The following is an 18259-nucleotide window of genomic DNA, read 5'->3' as shown; positions in this document are numbered from 1 at the left end:
GGGTTGCCACCTTGCCAGCATGATGGGCATGACGGACGCGCATCAAGGCACCGTGAGGGTGGAGCCTCGGCCAGGCCTTCTCCCCCGCCCAACCCCTGCGTAGCTCCTGCGACTGGCCCACGGCCCGAGGGCCTGCCCCAACAGGCCACTCCTGCTTGCCTGGCCCCGTGGCGAATGTGAGTCAGAAGGAGACACTCACCCGGTGAGATGGGCCTGCTGGAACTGGGAGAAGGCGTGTAAGGGATCGGGCTGGACACAGTGCGAGGTCGTAAGCCTTGGGCAGACATCTCGTTAAAATACCTGCAAGAGAAGCAGAGGTGGCGGTCAGAGGGCTCATGAACCCAGGCCCCGAAAACCCTGACACGAAACCCCGCCAGGGAGCCCCTAGGAGCCAGGGACTGGGGCCTGAAGCCCACGGCTCGGAGAGCTGCTCCCTGATCCCATGGCTGCAGAGCAGGATCATTATTCAAGAGCAAGAGTCCCCCTGGCAGCGTGCAGCATGAGCTCCAGGCTGGAGAGAACGAGCACGGAGACTCGGGCAGGCGCCCGAGCCGCTCAGGGCCCAGGGGCAGCTTCTCCGGGTGAAAGGCGGTTCTAATCTAAGCTCTGATAGGGGCTGACAGCGGCAGGAACACCCTGATCCATGAGCTCTCCGAGCACGGGGACTGCCCGTCTCTGCCCCCTGGCTGGGGAGCGCCTGGCAAGGAGCGGCCCTTAACATGAAGCGCCTGTTCCCAGTCTGACAGAATGAGGGCAGCTCCTCCAGCAGCACCGCCAGGGAGGCCCAGGCCATGCGGCGGTCCCCACGGGTCTTCCAGCCGCCGGCCAAGCCCAGACAGCCGCTTCTCGGAAGGACAGACCAACTGCTCATAGAAGCCGCGGGCATCCCCGGGAGAGACGGCGTCGGCAGAGACCCGCTGACTGTGAACGGCCCACAAGGGTCTGCCGGACTGAGGGGGTCAGAGGTCAGAGGCAGGACGGCCTGACCCGAGTGAGCGTGAGCTCTCTCCGGGCTGAAGCTCGCTCGCTGTGCCAGGGGCTCATCAGGGAGGGCACAGGCCAACAAGGGCAAGGGGCGGAGCTTCCGAATGACACCGGCACGCGTGGCGGGGGAGGGCATTTCATTTTCCCGCTGCCCTACCTCCCCCTCCCCCTCAGCACTCACTTCTGCATCTCCTTTGAGGGCTCCTGGCTGCCCATCCCCACGGGGGGGGGAGGGGGGAGGCTCCTTGTACATGGGCAGCGCCCCACATGGGCCCGGTAATCAGTGCTGGCTACATGACCGCTTGACCTTTGCCCGAGACCTTCAGGGCGGCCCCTGCTCCTTGGGGTCTGAGGACTGCTTCCCTCCCCCCGTGGGACCTGGATCCCGGGGGCTGACGGTGCTACTGGAGACATTTCTATAAGGAGGCGGATCTCTGGATGGGCAGTGGCAGGGCCCAGCGCTCGGACAGCCAGAGGGGACGGGGGCTCCGAGCACAAAGGGGCCCCTGCGGACGGGCCCCTCCCACAGCCCACGTGGCCCCCTGCTCTGTCTGGAGGGGGAGGGCGGCACTGCATGACTTGACAACCACGTCCTGTCCCCATCCACCCCCCCGCTCCGAGGAGGCCGGGGCCCCGCCGGAAGCAGGACCGGGGCCCCATGCCCACCTTTCGTCGTCCATCTCCAAGCTGGACTCGCTCTCTGAGAGCTGCCGGCAGAGGGCCTCCCTCCGCTCCATCTCGCGCTGGAGCTTCCTCTGCAGGCGCAGGTTCTCTTCCCGCATGTGGCGCTCCTCCTCCAAATACTGGGCCATCTTCTCCGAGTCTGAAAGGGCGGCATCGGGTCAGCTCGGAGGGGGCCGGGGAGGGGAGAGCGGAGAGGGGGACCCACGCTGCAGGGCCTGAGGGGCACGGGGGGGACCAGCTGCTTCCTTGGCCCTTTCCTGAACCTTGTGGCAGTCTGGGGGGCCGCGGATGCCTCGGAACAGCGCACGGGGTTACTGAGGAGGCCGCTTGCTGCCCATCCCCAGCTTTGGGGCAGCTCGATGGCGCAGAGGAGAGCGCGCCGGCCTGAGTCAGGAGGACCTGAGGGTCCAAATCCGCCCTCAGAGACCCACACTGCCTGGCCCTGTGACCCCGGGCAAGTCACGTGACCCCAACTGCCTCACCCACCACCCACCAACAAGAAGAAAAATGTCACTGAAAAGGAGGTCAGGAAGCACCATGTTGGAGGGGGGCAACTTGAGTCATCAAGCCATTCAATGGGGGAGAAGTCGGGGTTCCCCTGAGGGGGCAGTCTGCCCCGGGACCCCGTTCCCTGGATGCGCCGCAGCACCCCTACATGGTGCCCACAGAGGCGTGCCTTGGCCGGGGCCTCCTGGGAGAACGGGGAAGCCCCCAGACCGGCCGGCCCGGGGCCTATGTTCTTGCACTGAGGAGTTCTCTCCCCCGACCCCCTCAGCCTCTGCCCTCCCCGGGCTGTGACTCCCCCTGCTCAGCACCTTGGGTCAGTCACTTCTGTGACTGTGGCACTGCCAGGACCCACCCCCTCCTCTTCCCCTCCCCCTCCCCGTGTGGGACCGCAGCATCCTCCCGATGGGCTGACCTGGGCCCCGGCCTCTCCCCCGCCCGGCAGCGCGGCCCTAACTGCCCCCACTGGGCTGGGCCTCCACCAGCACGCAGAGGAGGGATGGCCTCCTGGCCTCTGAGCGCTGCGGCCCGAGGCTGTCACCCTGGCACTCAGGCCCCCGGCCGCCCCGCGGGCCCTCCAGGATCATTGGGAACTCTCCCGAGGGCAGACTACGGTCCCGCTGTGATCAGGCCCAGGGAGTGCCCACCCTCCCGTGGGCCCCAGCTCTCTCCCCATCTGTCTGTGCCGGGGACTCATCAGGGAGCTCCTCCCAGGGCAGCCCCGGCCTCTCGTCCGCCAGCCATGGACCCCAGTGGCTCCCAGCCTCCCTTGGGTCCCGGGGCGGTGCTTCAGGAAAGGGCTCACTAGCCCCCAGCTGCCTTGTCAAGCCTGCCCACCTCACAGGGAGAGTACTGCGCCCTGTGGCAACGGTGGGAAGGGGCTGGCTAATCTGGGTGTCCCAGTGTGGAAGGGCTGAGGCTCTCCCAGCGCCACAGGATGAGCAGAGTCCACACGTGGCCCCTGTCCTGCCAGGCTCATGGGCCGCAGAAAGACGGTCCCCGCGGGCTCCGAGGCTGGGCTCGCCAAGCAGGGCAGGGAGGAGCTGAAGTCAGGAAGCAGGGCTAGCCCAGGGGCCTCCCTGCTTGGAAAGGGGAGCCTAAAAGCTCCCAAGAACCGAGCTTGGCCCAGCGCGGGAAAGCTCAAGGTCCCCCAAGCCCCAAGGAGGACGCAGGTGGGCACGGGTCCCGAAGGAGATGCTTACGCTGTAGCTGGGCAGCTCGCAGCTGCTTCTTCAGTCTCTCCACTTCATTCTTTAAAAACCGGATGTGCCGCATCATGTTTTCTGGAGAGTCGATCTCCATGGAGATGTCCCGGGGCGACGGGGGAGCCGAGACGGGCTGGTCCAATTTCTCCTGCAAGATTCTGCACGGGAAACCGAAGCCACGGATGAAGGCACTTTCCCAGATGGCGCACGGGCACAGGAGATGGCACAGCAGGCCCAAGTGGGAGCCTGCCCAGAGCGGCAGTGGGAGGACCCAGGTCTCCCCCACCCCCCTCAGCATCCTCCTTAAGGAGCCTCCAGGTCCACTCCCCCAGGTCCGGGACACGGGGCCATATGAGGCCCGTGTGCCCTCCTTGTCTGGCACCTTCTGGCAGCCCCCTTCCTTATCTCAGACCCTGGTCTCCCATTTTGTCTGAGCTGAGGGCACCACCTGCTTTTGCTAGAGCAGGTCTTTCAGGAGAATCGTTTTACTCACTATGTGGAAGATGGTTTTAAGGGGGAGCCACCAGAGGTGGAGGATCAATGAGGAGGGGGCGCAACAGCCCAGGAGAAGGCTACAGGGCACAGCCATGGGAAGGAAGGAGAGAGAACTGGCGAGAACTTTCCCTTGGCTGGACATTGGGGCTGAGGGGCAGGAGCTTATGAAGACAGGAGCCTGGGGAACTGCAAAGATGGCAGCTCTTTGCCAACTAAGCCAAGCGGGGAAGAAGAGCCTGAGCTCTCTGGGAAAGGTCCAGGGGCCTCCAAGGCAGGCGTCCCCTGCGGGGGCCCTGGAATCAAAAGCAGGCCCTGCCCCCCTCCCCCCGCCGTGGCCCACACCCACCGTTTCTCAGCCTCCAGCTTGTCCATCCTCTTCCAGAGACGATTGACCAGCGCCTCCTGCTCTTGCTCCAATGTATTTTCGAGGTCAATCTTCTCCCGCCGCAGCTGAAGGAAGAGGAAGACAGCAGGAATGAGAGCGGCAAGACATGGACTCCGGCGGCCCCGGTTGCCTCGCCGGCTCCCAGGAGCTCTGCACGGGCCCTCAGATCTCTGACCGGTCCCTAATTACTGCCTGAAATAGGAATATTCTGCCCCGCCTCATTCAATTCTCGGGACAGTGGCTTTCCCCAGCCAGGCAGCGGTCCCTGTCATGGTCCGGGCCGTCACTCCGGCCAGGCTGCAGATGCCGCGTGGACCTTGTCTGCCAGAAAGGCCAGAACTCGGTGTCCTCTGATACCAGTCAGGCTCTCTAGGGGCGGGGACAGCAAGTGGACAGAGGGCTGGTCCAGGAGCATAAAGACCTGGATTCAAGGCCTGCCGCCACACCATGAAAAGGGCATCCCACTTCCCATCTCCCAGCCTGAGTGCCCCCTCCGTAAAGGGTGGTCAGGAAGGCTCAGGGGCAGTGCCAGCTGGGACGGGCAGCCCTGAGAGACTGAGCCCATCGGTGCCGGCTGGGAAGGGCGGGCCACCGACCCTGGGTGACTGAGCCAATCCGTGCCCTTGGAAACAAGAGAATCCGAAACAAACTAAAAGACATCCAAGAAGCAAGGCTGCTTCTAGTCTGGGGATGATCCTCGCAGGGATGACAACTCACACTTCTACAAAGGGAGCAGACCATTGTCCCCACTGTACAGATGAGAAAACTGAAGCTAAGGAAGGGCCTGGGACGGGTCCAGCACCTGCAGCTCCTGAGGGTCAAAGGGAGCATCCGGACTCTTCCCAGCTCTGAGGCTGGAAGCCCTCCGTGGGGACAAACAGAAGCCCCGAGGGGAAGCCAGGCCAGGGAGATCACTTTACACAATCACTCTCTTTCACACTCAGGGCCCCCAAGCTGGGCCGGGCTGTCCTCGTGAGCCCTAGGGAGCCTCACGTTTTCACACGAGAAAACACGCTTTCTTTGTGACATGGACGACATGGACACGTGTTTGCAAGACTTCCCTTGTGTAATCTGCCCCACACCTGCTTGTCTTCACAAGGGGTGGGGCAGGAGAGAAACAGGAATTGGGATTTTTAAAAATGAACCTAAAATTGTTAATACAATTACAAAATACAATTTATACAATTTATATAATTTATACAATTGTTAATACAATTACAAAATAAATAAAATCTTGAAAACTTGTGAAAATCAAAGAGAAAACACGCACACGTGTGTATGTGCGCACATACAGATACACCGTATTCCCTCCCAAGGTCAGGCCCCTCTGCAGGATCAGCACCAATTTTGGGGGGACGGAGAGTGGGCTGGGGGTCTCCATGAACGTGGGGAAAATGACACTTTTGAGTCCCCGCTAACCTCTAGCTAGAATGCAGCCCTTCTGCTTCTGCCGTTTCAAAAGCTTGTTCTGAGAAAGGGCCCAGAAGCTTCCTCTGCCAGCTGCCGGGGGCCCGGACGGCGCCGATGGAGGGCAGCGCGAGAGCCAGATTAAAGCGGCTCTGGGGAACACGAGTCCAGCAGAACTCAGAACCGTAGCCGTGCCTGCAGGGACCCTCGGCTGTGGCTCCAGGGACTCCCCTGGTTTGGCAGAGACAGAGCCAGCTCTGGAGTCTGGATCCGAGGCCCCCCTCCAAGGCGCCTCAGTGCCACGTTCTCGGACAAATCCCTCGACCTCCGGGTACTCCAAGAAAGGGTCTGGTAAAACTGCGGATCGATTCTGACGGGCGCAGCTCTCCCACACTGAGGGTTCAGACCAGCGCCACGTGTGCAGGGATGGAGAGAGCCGTCCACGCCCAGAGAGAGGCCCGTGGGAGCTGAGTGTGGGCCACAACACGGCCTTCTCACTCCTGCTGTTCCTGCTTTTGTTTTCTTTGCATTTGTTTTCTTCCTCAGTTTTTTCCCTTCTTGATCTGATTTTTCTTTTGCAACAAGAGAACTGTATACATATGCACACATATATTGGATCTGACATGCATTGGACTACTTGCCATCTAAGGGAGTGGATGGGGGGGAAGGAGGGGAAAATTTGGAACAGAAGGTTTTGCAAGGGTCAGTGTTGGAAAATTACCCGTGCTTATGCTTTGTAAATAAAAAGCTTTAATGTAATATAATATATATATATTGTATTTATAATATAAAATTAATTTTAAAAAAGAAAGAAACTATGGAGTCTGTGCAGGGGAGGTTCCACACTGGGAGTTCCTTAAACCGGGGCCATCACAGACCCGGAAAAAGACCCACCCTAAATACGCATTGCCAACAGGGACGGCCCAGAGATGCCCAGTGTGTGTGTGTGGGGGGGCCTGGGCTGGTATGCCCAGCACCCGCGATGGCTCGGGGCAAGAAGCACTGTGGGTGACACCAGCCAAGCGAGAGAGGGCCAAGTACCCGACCGGGAAGCCCTCGAGGAGGAAGGAGCCCAGCCTGGCACTCTGCACCACCTGCACCTGTCACTTTGCCTCAGAAGTTCGGGCCCCAACCCCCAAAGTAAAGTCAGCCAAACAGAGAGGACTTTCCAGGACCCACTCGGAGGTCAGGGAGGCCCCCCCGGCTGCCCCTGCCCGAGGCCATCTCAGGCCATTCTGACATCTCAAGGACCGCTCCTTCCTTAGCCCGTTCCAGCCTTGGCGACTGCTGGGGGGGGGGGGAGGGGGGGGTCAAAAGCAGCCCCCTCCCCGAGTCACCCGCTGCTAGGGCCGGGCCCTGCGAGGTGGGGGCAGAAGGTGCCATCCAGTCAAGCCCAAGGAAAACCCCAATGGCCCAGAGTGTGTTCTGAGGCAGAAAGGCGGCCTCGGGAGTTTTAGAAAGGGGCTAAGGGCCAGGAGTTCCCTTTGCCGGGTCACCTCGGGGAGCCCCCCTCTCTCTGGCCCAGGGGCCTTCCCCGGCTGAATGTTGTAAATACTGTAAGTCAGGGACCAAGAGAGGCTGCAGGGGCAGGAAGCAGCAGCAACAAAGACAAGTCCTCCTTCCTCCCTCTCCCCGTCTCTGTTCCTGTCTGTCTCTCCCTCCGTCTCTGTCTCTCTCTGTGGTTCTAATTCTCCACCATGTGTCGCTGGCACACCAGATAATCCCGTGCCCCCAAATCGTCTCTTTTCTGAGCCAAGGGCCTGTGTGTGCTACCAGGCCAGGGCTATAGGGGCAGAGGGGTGCTGCTGCAGGCCGCTGCCACTGATTCGCCGGGCAGACTGGGAAGGCCTTGGGCTTCAAACAGGGGACGATCTCTGCTCCAAGCTGCTCCTCTGAGGAAGGGACGGAGGAAGGCCCAGAGAGCCGGAATGGCGTCCGAGGCCACCAGAGGGCAGCTCAGGGCCCTCCGCCTCCTGACCCGGGTTCTTCCAGTGCCACAGGCTCAGGGACGCCCCAGCTGAAGCCTTCCTTGAAGAGATCTTCTCCCGAAAGTTTCTGATCCTGGGAAGTCCTGTTCTTTTCTGTCTTTGAGTGGCTACGGCGGACAGTCCCTGAGCACCAAGGCAGTGCTCACCCCATCTGTGCCAGGCCTTGGCCCAAGCCCAGTGCCAGTCGTGCCCAACCACCACCACCCACGCACTAGACTTATCCTGGATAAATAGGAGAGCTTGGAGGGAAGGCCTCCTGCAGAACCCACCCCAAAGGAAACATGGGAGGGGCAGCCCCGGCAGAACACCGCAGACGCGACCCTCGGCTCCAATTCCTGGCCTGGCAAAGGCCAGCGGGCAAACGCCTCCTTCCTGGGCTCCACACGCCACGGCCGCCTCCTTCCTGGGCCCCACACACCACGGCCACCGGCATCTGCTCTCTTCTGACTTTGGGGACTCACTCAGCCTCCACTTACATTCCAGGACTCTTTAGATAGATGTGCCAGGACAGAGGCGGCATCTGTCTGTCCATGTGTCTGTCCGTCCTGTCTCTCACAGATGCCCGGGCACACCAGGGCAACCACAATGCTTCATGCTCTTTCCTTACAGAAAATTGGGGCATTAAACACCTGTTCTCTACACAACAGGGTCTGCAAACGCCCAGGGGAGGGCGGGCCTTGGGGTCTAAAAAGGGGGCTTAGGCCCTGCCTTTGACATGTGCTGGCTCTGGGACAAGTCGGCTCACCCCCATGTAGCCTCTGCCAATTATCTCCGGCTGAGTCTGCCCACAGCAGTCACTGGCCCGTCGTCTCCCCCTCGGGGGGCGAGCTCTACAGTGTGGACCTAGGCCCAAAGGGCCCGTGCATCCCCTGGGATTCAGCAGTCTCACTGCTGGGCCTGTGTCCCAAAGAGATCCTAAAGGAGGGAAGGGGACCCACGTGGGCAGAAAAGTTTGTGGCCCTTGTTGTAGTGGCCAGAAATTGGAAACTGAGGGGATGCCATCAGCTGGGGAACAGTTGACTAAGTTATGATATGTGACTATTACATAATATTACTGTTCTGTAAGAAATGATCAGGAGGATGATGTTAGAGAGGCCTGGAGGGACTTGCAGGAACTGATGCCGAGGGAAATGAGCAGGACCAGGAGATCCTTGTACACAGCAACAGCAAGACTACACAACTGTGACAGACATGGCAGCAGCGAGGCGATGCAGGCTGGTTCTAAGGTGACAGAGAGTGCCGTGTGCCCCAAGAGGGGCCTGTGGGGGCCAAGTGGGGATCCCAGACACTTTCCCCTTTTTCCTCTCTTTGTTTCTTTCTTTCTCAGGGTTTTTTTCATTTGATCCGATTATTCTTACACAACACGACAAGCATCTAGAACTGCCCAAGTTTAAGCTTCATCCAAACTGCTTGGCGTCTTGGGGAGGAGGGAGGGAAGGAAGGAGGGAGAAAACCGAGGAGTACAAGCTCTTACAAAAATGGATGTTGAAAACTATCTTGACGTGTGTTTGGGAAAATGAGATACTGCAAAAGTTTAAAAAATTACAATTAAATTGGTGAATTACCCCAAATGAGCTCTTTAAGCAAAAGGGAGACGGCCACTTGCTGGGCGCGCTGCAGAGAACGGCTCCGTTTCCGCAGACATGGGACCAACAGGCCCCTGAGCCCGATTCTATTTTGAATCTTCTAGGATCAGTTGTGGGGTTTTGGGGGGGTTTGTGGAGGAGGGGGTGTAATGCCACATAGTAAATGCACTGAGCTTCCGGTTTGCTAAAACCCCAGATCTTTTGGATGCAAATTTAACCAGCCCTCTCAAGAGAAAGGGGAATCCTGGGAAGTCCTTTATCACAGGGGACCTGACAACAGAGGCCCCCAAACTCCTCCTCCCTAAGGTCTCTAGAATCCAGTGGTTCCAGATGCTGTAACAGGAGCCGGCTGGTCCGATCCAGGGGCCAAGCCCATTACTAATCCGGACCCACAAAAAGCAGTCTCCATTTAGAGCCTCTGGCCAGAGGAAGTTATCCAGCCCTGCCTGCTCCAGACCCAACTCTAATGCCTCCCAATACGGTCAGAATGGGCTGCTGGGACATGGTGGAGAGGGCCGGCAGGGAGGATGGGGGCAGAGCCGGGGATGACCCTGGAAATCGCCCCTCAGAACGTCTCCCCGGGTCACCAGCTGCTCCACCTCCGATCTGGAAAGCTGAAACTCAGTCCCCACCTGTGGCCATGGGAAAACCCCTGGGGAGCGTCCCGTGCCCACTGGGAGCTTCTGGCGGGTGCACACGGGCGCTCTCGTGCCCCAGCTTCTGGCTCTGCAAAGTGAGGCGATGGAGCCGAGGGCCGATGACGATGATGGTGTGCCCCTGTGGGACACGGACTCAAAGCTGCCCTGGGAAGGAGGAGCTGTTATAAGCCCCATTTCACTGACGGGGAAACTGAGGTTGAGAAGAGGAAAGTGCAGGAGTCGCACTGTAGGTTGGGGAGAACTTGAATCCGGGCCTTTCTAGACCCAGCACTCTCCAGCCTCTGCACTAGGATGACTTTTCCCGCTGGCCTTTAGTACTAAGAACTACATAGCAACTGAAGAGAAGGCTCGCAGGAAAGCTTTCAAACCTCGACAAGCATCAGGAGCCCGCCACGCGCCCCGAGTTTCAGAAATCTGCCCACGACGGCCAGCTGGGACCCACGGCCCTTGGTCGCGGGGAGCTCCTCGTTCTGAGGCGCTGCTAGGGACAAAGACCTTCTCCCCTTCATGAAAATGGCCCCGGCCTCGCCTCGGGGTTTCCCAGGGCCGTGCTCAGGGCCCCGGGAGGCTCCCTAAGGGAGGAGCAAGGGGACCCGGGCCCAGGCAGCCTACCTGCTCCAGCGTGAGCTGCTTCGAGATGGTGTCGTTCTCCAGCTTCTTGATTTTCTTCATCAGTTTATTGACCTGGAACTCCTGCTCCTGCTCCAGGTGCTGCTCCAGCTCTGCCTTCTCGTGCTGCAGCTGAACACGGGAAAAGCACAGGGAGGCAGGCGTGAGGTACGAGGGCAGGGAGCCCGGGCCCCGCACCCCCGTCCCCGGGATGCCGCTCTGCCCCCTCGGCCCCCAGCCCCTTGTTGTGGATCCAGGCCCTAGGGGAGCGCATCAATCCTCAACACAACCCATGCTTAAAGTGCTGGATCACTTGCTGTCTAGGGGAGGGGGGGAGGGGAGAGCAGGGAGAAAAATGTGGGACACAAGGTTTTACAAGTGGGAGCTCTGAAAATTATCTGTGTTTGCTTTGAAAATAAAAAGCTTATGTTAAAAATAAAAGTTGCCCCGCTCTGGGTCAGTGTCCTAATAAAAGCCACATCTCCACCAGCGAGGAGGCTGAAGCAGCCTTCGGGAGGCCCGGCCTCGGCCCTTGCTTCTCCTCTGGGCCAGGTCAGCACGGCCCCGAAGCAAAAGAAGGCCCAGAGTCCCACTGATGCCAGCAGGTCGCGCTCAATCTCAGGAGCGCTCGCCTCGTCCTCCACATCCTGCCGATGGCTCTGTAGGCCGGGCCCGACCCCCAGAAGCCCCCAGGCTAGAGCTCACACAACTGGAGGGGAGACAAGCAAGGGGGAGGCCATCCTGCAGGACTGGGGGGGGGGGGGGGTTCACCCAGCACATTGGGTCTACAAGGTCTAGCCCGGAGCCCAGGCAGGAGAAAGGCCAGTCTGGGCCCTCCCACAGGTCTGAAGAGAGGCTGGAACCCAAGAGCCACGGCCTTCTTGGGAGGCTCCCGGGAGATCGAAGGCCGCGCAGCTAAAACATCCATCCACGTGACAGCCCACATCCACCAACGTGGCCGTCATCAGCCCGTCCGCCCGCCAGGACCACCTGTACGCGGTGCTTCTCGAGCTCGAGGACCCAATTCTGAGATGGTCAAACTGAAAATGACTCGGAGGGCGTGAGGGCACCCGGGGCCCGCTCTGCACGCACAGAAGCATCAGGGGCGATGCGGCCCCTCAGGACAGAGGGGCCCCAGGCCCAAGGGGAGGGACTGATTGACCCCTGCTGCCTAAGGAGAGAAGGGGCAGGGTGGTGTGGGAAGGGAGGGATGTGGGTACGAGTTCTGGCCTGGGTGACCTTCAGCCCAGCCTCCTCCCTCCGGCCTGCCCCTGGTGCCCTCAGAGTTCTGGCGCTCCAGCCCGGCTCCTCTGCCTGGCATCCGAAGCTCTCCTCAGCGCAGCGGTGAGCCCCTCTCTGCAAACCACTGCCCTCTGTGCTGAGCCAAAGCAGGCCCGGGTGGCCTGTCCTCGGGGCCCGGGGCACACTCCGGGGCTCCTGCTGCCAGCACCCCTAGGATTCTTCTTCCGAGCTCGGCTTCGGGGCCGCCTTCCTGAGCCCCCTCCACGCACAGCTGCTGGAGCTGTCCACAGACCTTCTCCAACACCCCAAGAGAAGGGAAGCTCAGGGAGGGCAGCAGATGCTCTGTTCCCTTCTTTGTATACAGACACCTAGTACACTGTGGGTGCCAAATAAATGCATGTTCACAGCATTCTAGATGAAAGGACCTGCGGAGGCCACTGAAGAGGGCCAGAGGCCTCAGGCAGCAAGAGTCCGGGGCAGGATCTTCTGGGGCCTGGCCTCCCGCTTCCGGCTGGCACTCAACCCCCCGCCTCGGGCCACTGTGGCTCAGGAGAGCTCTGCGGGGCACAGACTGTCCTACCTCTGCTTCTGTCAGGAACACAGCAGGCACTTAATACACGTTGACCGACCCTCTCTGCCTCAGTTTCCCTGATGCGAGAATGGCAGGAAGCGTGTTCGGCCGCATCTCAAGGTCTCTTCTGGTCCTCAAGTGGAGTGGCTCAGGTCCTCCACTTGAGCAACGAGCAGCGCAGGTCATGTCAGCAAAGTGTGGATGCAGTATCTGGCGGCCCGGTCCCCTGCCGCCAAGTCCTCCATCTCCTAGTCTGCCGTCTCCCAGTCCTCCATCACCGCAATCTTCTTAGCTTCCTCTCAGCTCAGTTGCCCTTGGCCATCCCCATCTCCACCCCTTCTAATAGCAGCTGATTCCGCAGGAAGGCAGCCGGACGTCTTTGTGTTTCCTCTTGGAGGAAGGCGCTTTGACCCGCACAATGCGGGGCTCGGCCGTGACGCTTTCAGAGTTCCTTCCAGAACTTCCTCGGGTGTTCTTGAAACCCAGAGGAACTGGGAAGACCAGTGGAGAGAAATGGCCGGTTCCTGAAACCCCGGGCTCAGAGCTGGGAGGGATCTCAGACACCCCGGGTCCCGCCCCTCATTTTAGAGACACAGCACATGACCAAAGTCTAGGGCCAGGACTCGAACCCAGGATCCTGCGCCTCCCCCATAGAAGAGAAGCTCATTTTTGGTGTGTAAGCCAGGACACAGCCCCAAGGAGACACCTGACAAACGCCCCCACAACTGCCCCACCCCCCGCCCAGCCCGACCTCCCCGGCCCACATGCTCCTGGAAAGCTCCTCTGGGCCAAGAGGAGGGGGTAGCTTCTACCCCATGGCTGGAAGAACCCGTCTGCCCACAGGCCCCGGGATCTGCTGTTCTGCCTTTCGGACCGGAGCCTCAGGCAACTGGAAAGGGGGCAGAGCCTCCCTCCCCGTCCCTCTCCAAGGAAGGACAGCCTGGAAAACCCCAGCTTCTAGACCGCCTTGAATCTCTCCTGCGGACGAGGCGCACCAAGCGTCGGGACGGCTTCTCGGTGAGATGCTCGCTGCAGGACGTAAAAGGCAAGCTGCCCGGCAGTTTTCCAGGGTGGCCTGGGCCCTGAGAGCCCCCAGGCTCCAGTCACAGCCCACGAGGCTCAAAGTAGTTTTGTGACGATACGAAGGTTCTCGTTTCTCATCCATGAAAGACCCGGAAGCCCGTGGGGTCCCCAGTGACTGCCGGACACATGTGTCCCCCCAGCTCGGGCTGCTGCCTGTCTTGGGGAGGGAAGGAGACTCCAGGTCTCCCCAAAGTGAAAGCGGAAAGCCACGCCACTAGTGAAGGAACAAACAGAACGGACCAAGGGCTTCTGGGTCTGGGGAAGCAGTGGCTGCCCTGGGACGCCGCCAGTTCCAGACACGGGATGGGACGAGGGCTGGCTGGCCCCAAAGCCATGGGGGGGCCCCCAAACACCATCGTGGCTATCCCGGTCCCCCCTCATAGAGTGACTCGGGTCGGGGAGATGAGGGTAAACTCCCCTCCCACATTCCTAACCCGTGCTTAACTGGGAAACTTTAAGAAGCAGGAACAGTCCTTAAACTCTCAGCAAATGTGCAGGGCGCGTAGCGGGGGTGGGACGAGGCAGAGAGCCGGGTCCGGGTCCTGGCTCTGTCCCTCCTGATCATGCAGCATGGGCCGAGCTCCTCGCCCGGGAAGGCCCGGGGGGTCTGACTGCCTGTGCCTCCAAGGCCCCCAGCTCTTCTTTGGTTTACTTAGAGTGTGGCACGTCTGGAGCCCATCCTGGGACAGGGGGGGCTGGGCTTGGTTCTGGGGGTCCGAGGCCCTGCCTTCAGGGAGATCACACTCTGGCAATCCCAGGCACGGCCAGGAGCAAATCTCAGGAGCCACAGAGAGGAAGCCAGAGCCTCCTTGGAGAGCCCCTGGCACTAGAGCTCCTTCGCTTCCTCTCTGGCGCGTTGTGCCCCATTCCGTCCTCTGCAAGACGTGATCCGTTCTGTGGCATTCCCTGTCAGGGCTGCGATTTTCCCCGCTAAAGAAAAACCCGGCTTTTCCTCCCCTTTGCCTCTGTTTCTGCTCTGACATGCAGCTCACTCTGTCCCAAAAGGCTCTGCCATGCCTTCATTTGCATGAATCTGATGAACATCTGGATTCCAGGGAGGAGCCCGAGCCCATCACCAAGAGGAAGCCGAGTTTTAAGGCCCACCAATCAGGGAGGCCCCCAAGGCGCTCCTCTCCCCTCCACAAACCCCCAGGCCGGGGAGTCCCTCTGACCCATGAGTCCTATGACCCAGGGCAGCGCCTGGCTGAGGGCAGGAGGCCTGGGCTGGTCTCTGCGTGCCCGGGTGCCAGCTGTGGGGGTCCCTCACTTTGGAGGGCCGTCACTCCCTGGGCCCGGCTTCTGCGGGCGGTCTGCTTGGCTCCACAGCCGCTCCTAACGATGCTTCTTGGGACGTTTCTCTGACTTCCTCCAGACCGCGTCCATCCCTTCCTTAGGCTGCCCGCCCTCTCTACGAACGGTCGTCATTTAGAAAAGTAACCGGGACGCCCTGAATCACAACGGTAATGGCCTCCCACATGCCGACGGCCGGCCCCACGCCTCTGGTTTTCCGCCGCCGCAGAGAGGGCGGCTGGGGACGCGCCGTCCGACAGAGAGCCGGCATCCGGGGGGCCGAGGCGGCGGGGTTGCCGGGCTGAGGGACGGGACCCACCTACTGACTCTTGCCCACTTCCAGCTCTAACAGAATTTTAAGGAAAATGTCTATAAAAAGCAAAGGCTGATCCCATGGCAACAGAGAGGCCCCTGAACTACGCAGGAGCACTGCACGCTCCTGTGGATTCCATCCGAGTCATCCCGACCTTGAAGGAGCCTCCCCCTCCCTCTCCCTCCTCCCATCTCCCCCTCCTCCTCCTCCTCTTCAGCCGGACTAGCTGGCCAGACTTCCCGGGAGAGAGAGGCCGACTTACCTGCATCAGTTTCCTGGACAGCTCATTGGTGAGGAACTCCTCTTCCTTCTCGTAATTCACGGCGAGAGTCTCCTTCTCCTTCTGCAAGGCCTGAATCTTCTTGAACAAGGTGTTGCTGATGAACTCCTCCTCTTGCTCAGCCCTGGCTTGCTGGAAAACAGAAGCAGACAGAAGGTGAAGGAACCGGAACCTGCCGGGGGGGGAGGGTCCATCGCATGGGACCGTCTGTGTCGCCGGCTCCCGCTCACACCCGGGGGCCGCAAGGGGCCCCCCACGGTCAGTTATCGGTAAATGCGAGTCGGAAAACGGCAGGTCCTCCCGGCAAATGCGGGCCCCCGTCTCATCGCAAGCGTTCCACAAGATCGCCACTGCCCCATTCACTTTAGTGCCAGGATCTGTCCCCGGGGGAGAACAGTCCTCCTACCAATGCCGGTCGTCGCATCTCCCTGAAACACAGTCCTGCTAAATATACATTACAGGGGCCGCCAGGGGGTGCAGTGGCTACAGCCCCAGCCCCAAAGTCAGGAGGGCCCGGAGTTCAAATCTGCCCCCAGACACTCACCGCTTCCTGGCTGTGACCCTGGGCAAGTCACTTAAGCCCCACTCACTTAAACAGTAAGCAAAAGGATACACAAATCTAGGTTATGTTTTCAAAAACGGTCCATAAAAGAAACCCACAGCTTTGCACAGGACTGCCTTCTGTTCTTTGTGAAAATATTCGTGTCTGTGGGCGTGTTCGAACTTCCTAACTAAAAAATAACAAAAACAAGGGAAGCTCCGCAGCCCCGGGTGCCGCGGATCGAGTCTGTGAGCCTGGCCTTCCCGGTCCCACGACCTCAGAGATTCCCGGCTCCAAGACAGCGTCCCGAGATGGTCGCAGACCAGACTTCCTTTCATGTTAAAGGAAAACCCTAAGAAGGAAAAAGCCAGCGGCCTGCCCCTGATTGTTCAACGATTAGGTTTCTTACATTAGCAAAACCCTGATTTTCTTGCCATTCGTTAGTGGTCCAACATTCCTCCTCTCCCCCCCCGCCAGTGCCCTTTTCTAATTGGGAAACTGGTCTCTCCTATCAGCGTTTATAATCAAGCTGAAGGAGCTTCCAGAAGCGCCTGCCTTGCTTCGAACATCTCTGCCTTTAAGACAAGCAGCCCGACCTGTAATGGTGGGCGCACTAATGATGAAATATTCATCCTTTAGCTGCCACACGTGGCGTTAATGCCAGGCCCGCAGCGGGTGCCCTCAGGAGCCCCGAGGGTCCTCGGGAAAGCACATCCAGAGCAGCCGCATGGCCACGGCCGGCAGCTCCCGCTCAGCTCCCCCCATCCGGCGGCGAGCACTGCCCCTCCCGGTTCTCACCGGGACTTCCCCTAATTACTCAGAGACATCACAGCCTCATGTACCAGACTCGGGTCATTCAGAGAACCAGGGGCACAAAGGGCCTTGGGGCCGGCCACTCCCACAGGGACCTGAAAGGAACCACCCTGACAACAAGAAGCCTCAACCATGTCTCAGAGGCCTCCCGTCAGCAATTCTCCCCAACACCGCCTCAGCTCCCCTCCCTGCTCCTGGTCCTGCCTCCGGGATCGAGCAGAACAAGTCCCGAGCCTGCCCCTGCTGCGGCCTTCAAACACTTCTCGTGCCTCCCCGCTGCCAGCACCGGCACGGCACCAGAACCAGCCCCAGACTTCTCTTCTCCAGGCTGAACAGGCCGAGTTCCCACAGCACCGAGAGTTCTGCAGTCATCCTGCACGAACGTTCCAGCCCCGCCGGTGGCCCTGGGCTTCCCTCTCGGCACCCTCTGCGCAGGCTGCTCCCCAGCTCACCTCTCAGCTTCCCGAGCCTCCTTCTGAGCCCAGCTCCCAAACGTCCCAGGTCCAAAGCCTCTCTCTCCCCAGCCCTCCTGAGCTGAGAGCCCTCTCCCTCCACCTCATTTCTCACATAGACACTGACCCTTCACGTCCCTCTGCGCAGGCCCCGCCGCCCCAAACACTCTCTAAAGGCAGGGATGTTTTTTGTTAATTCCCACACGCCAACTACGTACAGATGGGTATGTCTATATACGTGTGTAGGTACCAGAAAGATCTCTCAGTAATCGGGGAACATCACAGGAGATGAAGTTAGATCAGGAGAGGAAAATGAATCCGAGCCCAGGTCTCCGAGGAACCTCCTTTATCTCATCCCAAGGTTCCTAGGCCGAAAGCCTCCCTCCGAAAACTCGAAAACTGCCAGCACAGGTCAAACCCCGGGGGTCAATCAGCAGAACAAGGTCCCCCCCCCCCCCCCCAGGAGAGCTCTTCAAACACGGGTGCAGGAGGTGCTTGATAACTGCTCACGGACCCTCTGACACGTGGATTCCACCCCCCCACCCCCAGTCCCGTCTCCTCCAGGAATCAGGGAGTCGTCTCCCCCAGCAGCCGGACGATGACCAGTTACTTCCCACGGTGAACGAATGGGGCGGCCCAACGTCTTCTCCAGTTCCCAAGTGAGACTTGGGGCATGAGCATAACGTCGCTCCGAGTTCCCGGACTGCGGTTCCAGTCTGAGATCCGGCTTCTCTGGACCTTCAGCTCTCCCCTCCACCCTGAACCTTCTGAGAGCACAGCCTGGGCTGGGGCAGAATGAAGGCTACGCAAAGGGACTCTACACAGGCCAAAGAAGCCCGAGTGCAAAGGCCTCACACAGCAGCCACTGGGGGGTCTCCCTGCCTCTAGTCCTTCCAGAAGCCAGCTCTGCCCTGGGGTCTCCCAGCCAATAACCTCCGGGGCTCCCTGTTGTTGCCTCCAGGATCCCAGACTGAATCCTCCACGTAGCTCAGCCTGGCCTTTCCAATCCAGAGTCATCAGCCAACCTCGCTCACACCAGCCTCCCCCCTCACTCACCGTCCCTTCCTCTGGGCATCCTCCCACCGCCTCTGGGAGGCCCCTTTTCTCTGAGAAGCCATCCCCAGGCCTCGGGAGGGCCAAGGCCTTCCCTCCGACGATCGGCAATTGG

General features: G+C 60.2%; 1 protein-coding gene across 1 annotated transcript in view; it reads right to left on the bottom strand.

Moving 5' to 3' along the window:
• The window catches only part of CCDC6 (coiled-coil domain containing 6), a 48056-nt gene that overhangs the window by 10351 nt on the left and 19446 nt on the right, over positions 1–18259 (bottom strand). The window contains 6 exon segments of the mRNA XM_031949384.1: positions 200–300; positions 1651–1807; positions 3375–3535; positions 4219–4322; positions 10510–10638; positions 15268–15417. Coding sequence (XP_031805244.1) covers positions 200–300; positions 1651–1807; positions 3375–3535; positions 4219–4322; positions 10510–10638; positions 15268–15417 — 802 coding nt within the window.

The sequence above is a fragment of the Sarcophilus harrisii genome, chromosome 2 (genome assembly GCF_902635505.1).
Source record: "Sarcophilus harrisii chromosome 2, mSarHar1.11, whole genome shotgun sequence".
Lineage (NCBI taxonomy): Eukaryota > Metazoa > Chordata > Mammalia > Dasyuromorphia > Dasyuridae > Sarcophilus > Sarcophilus harrisii.
The sequence above is the reverse complement of the archived record's forward strand: the minus strand, read 5'-3'. Positions and strand labels throughout refer to the sequence as shown.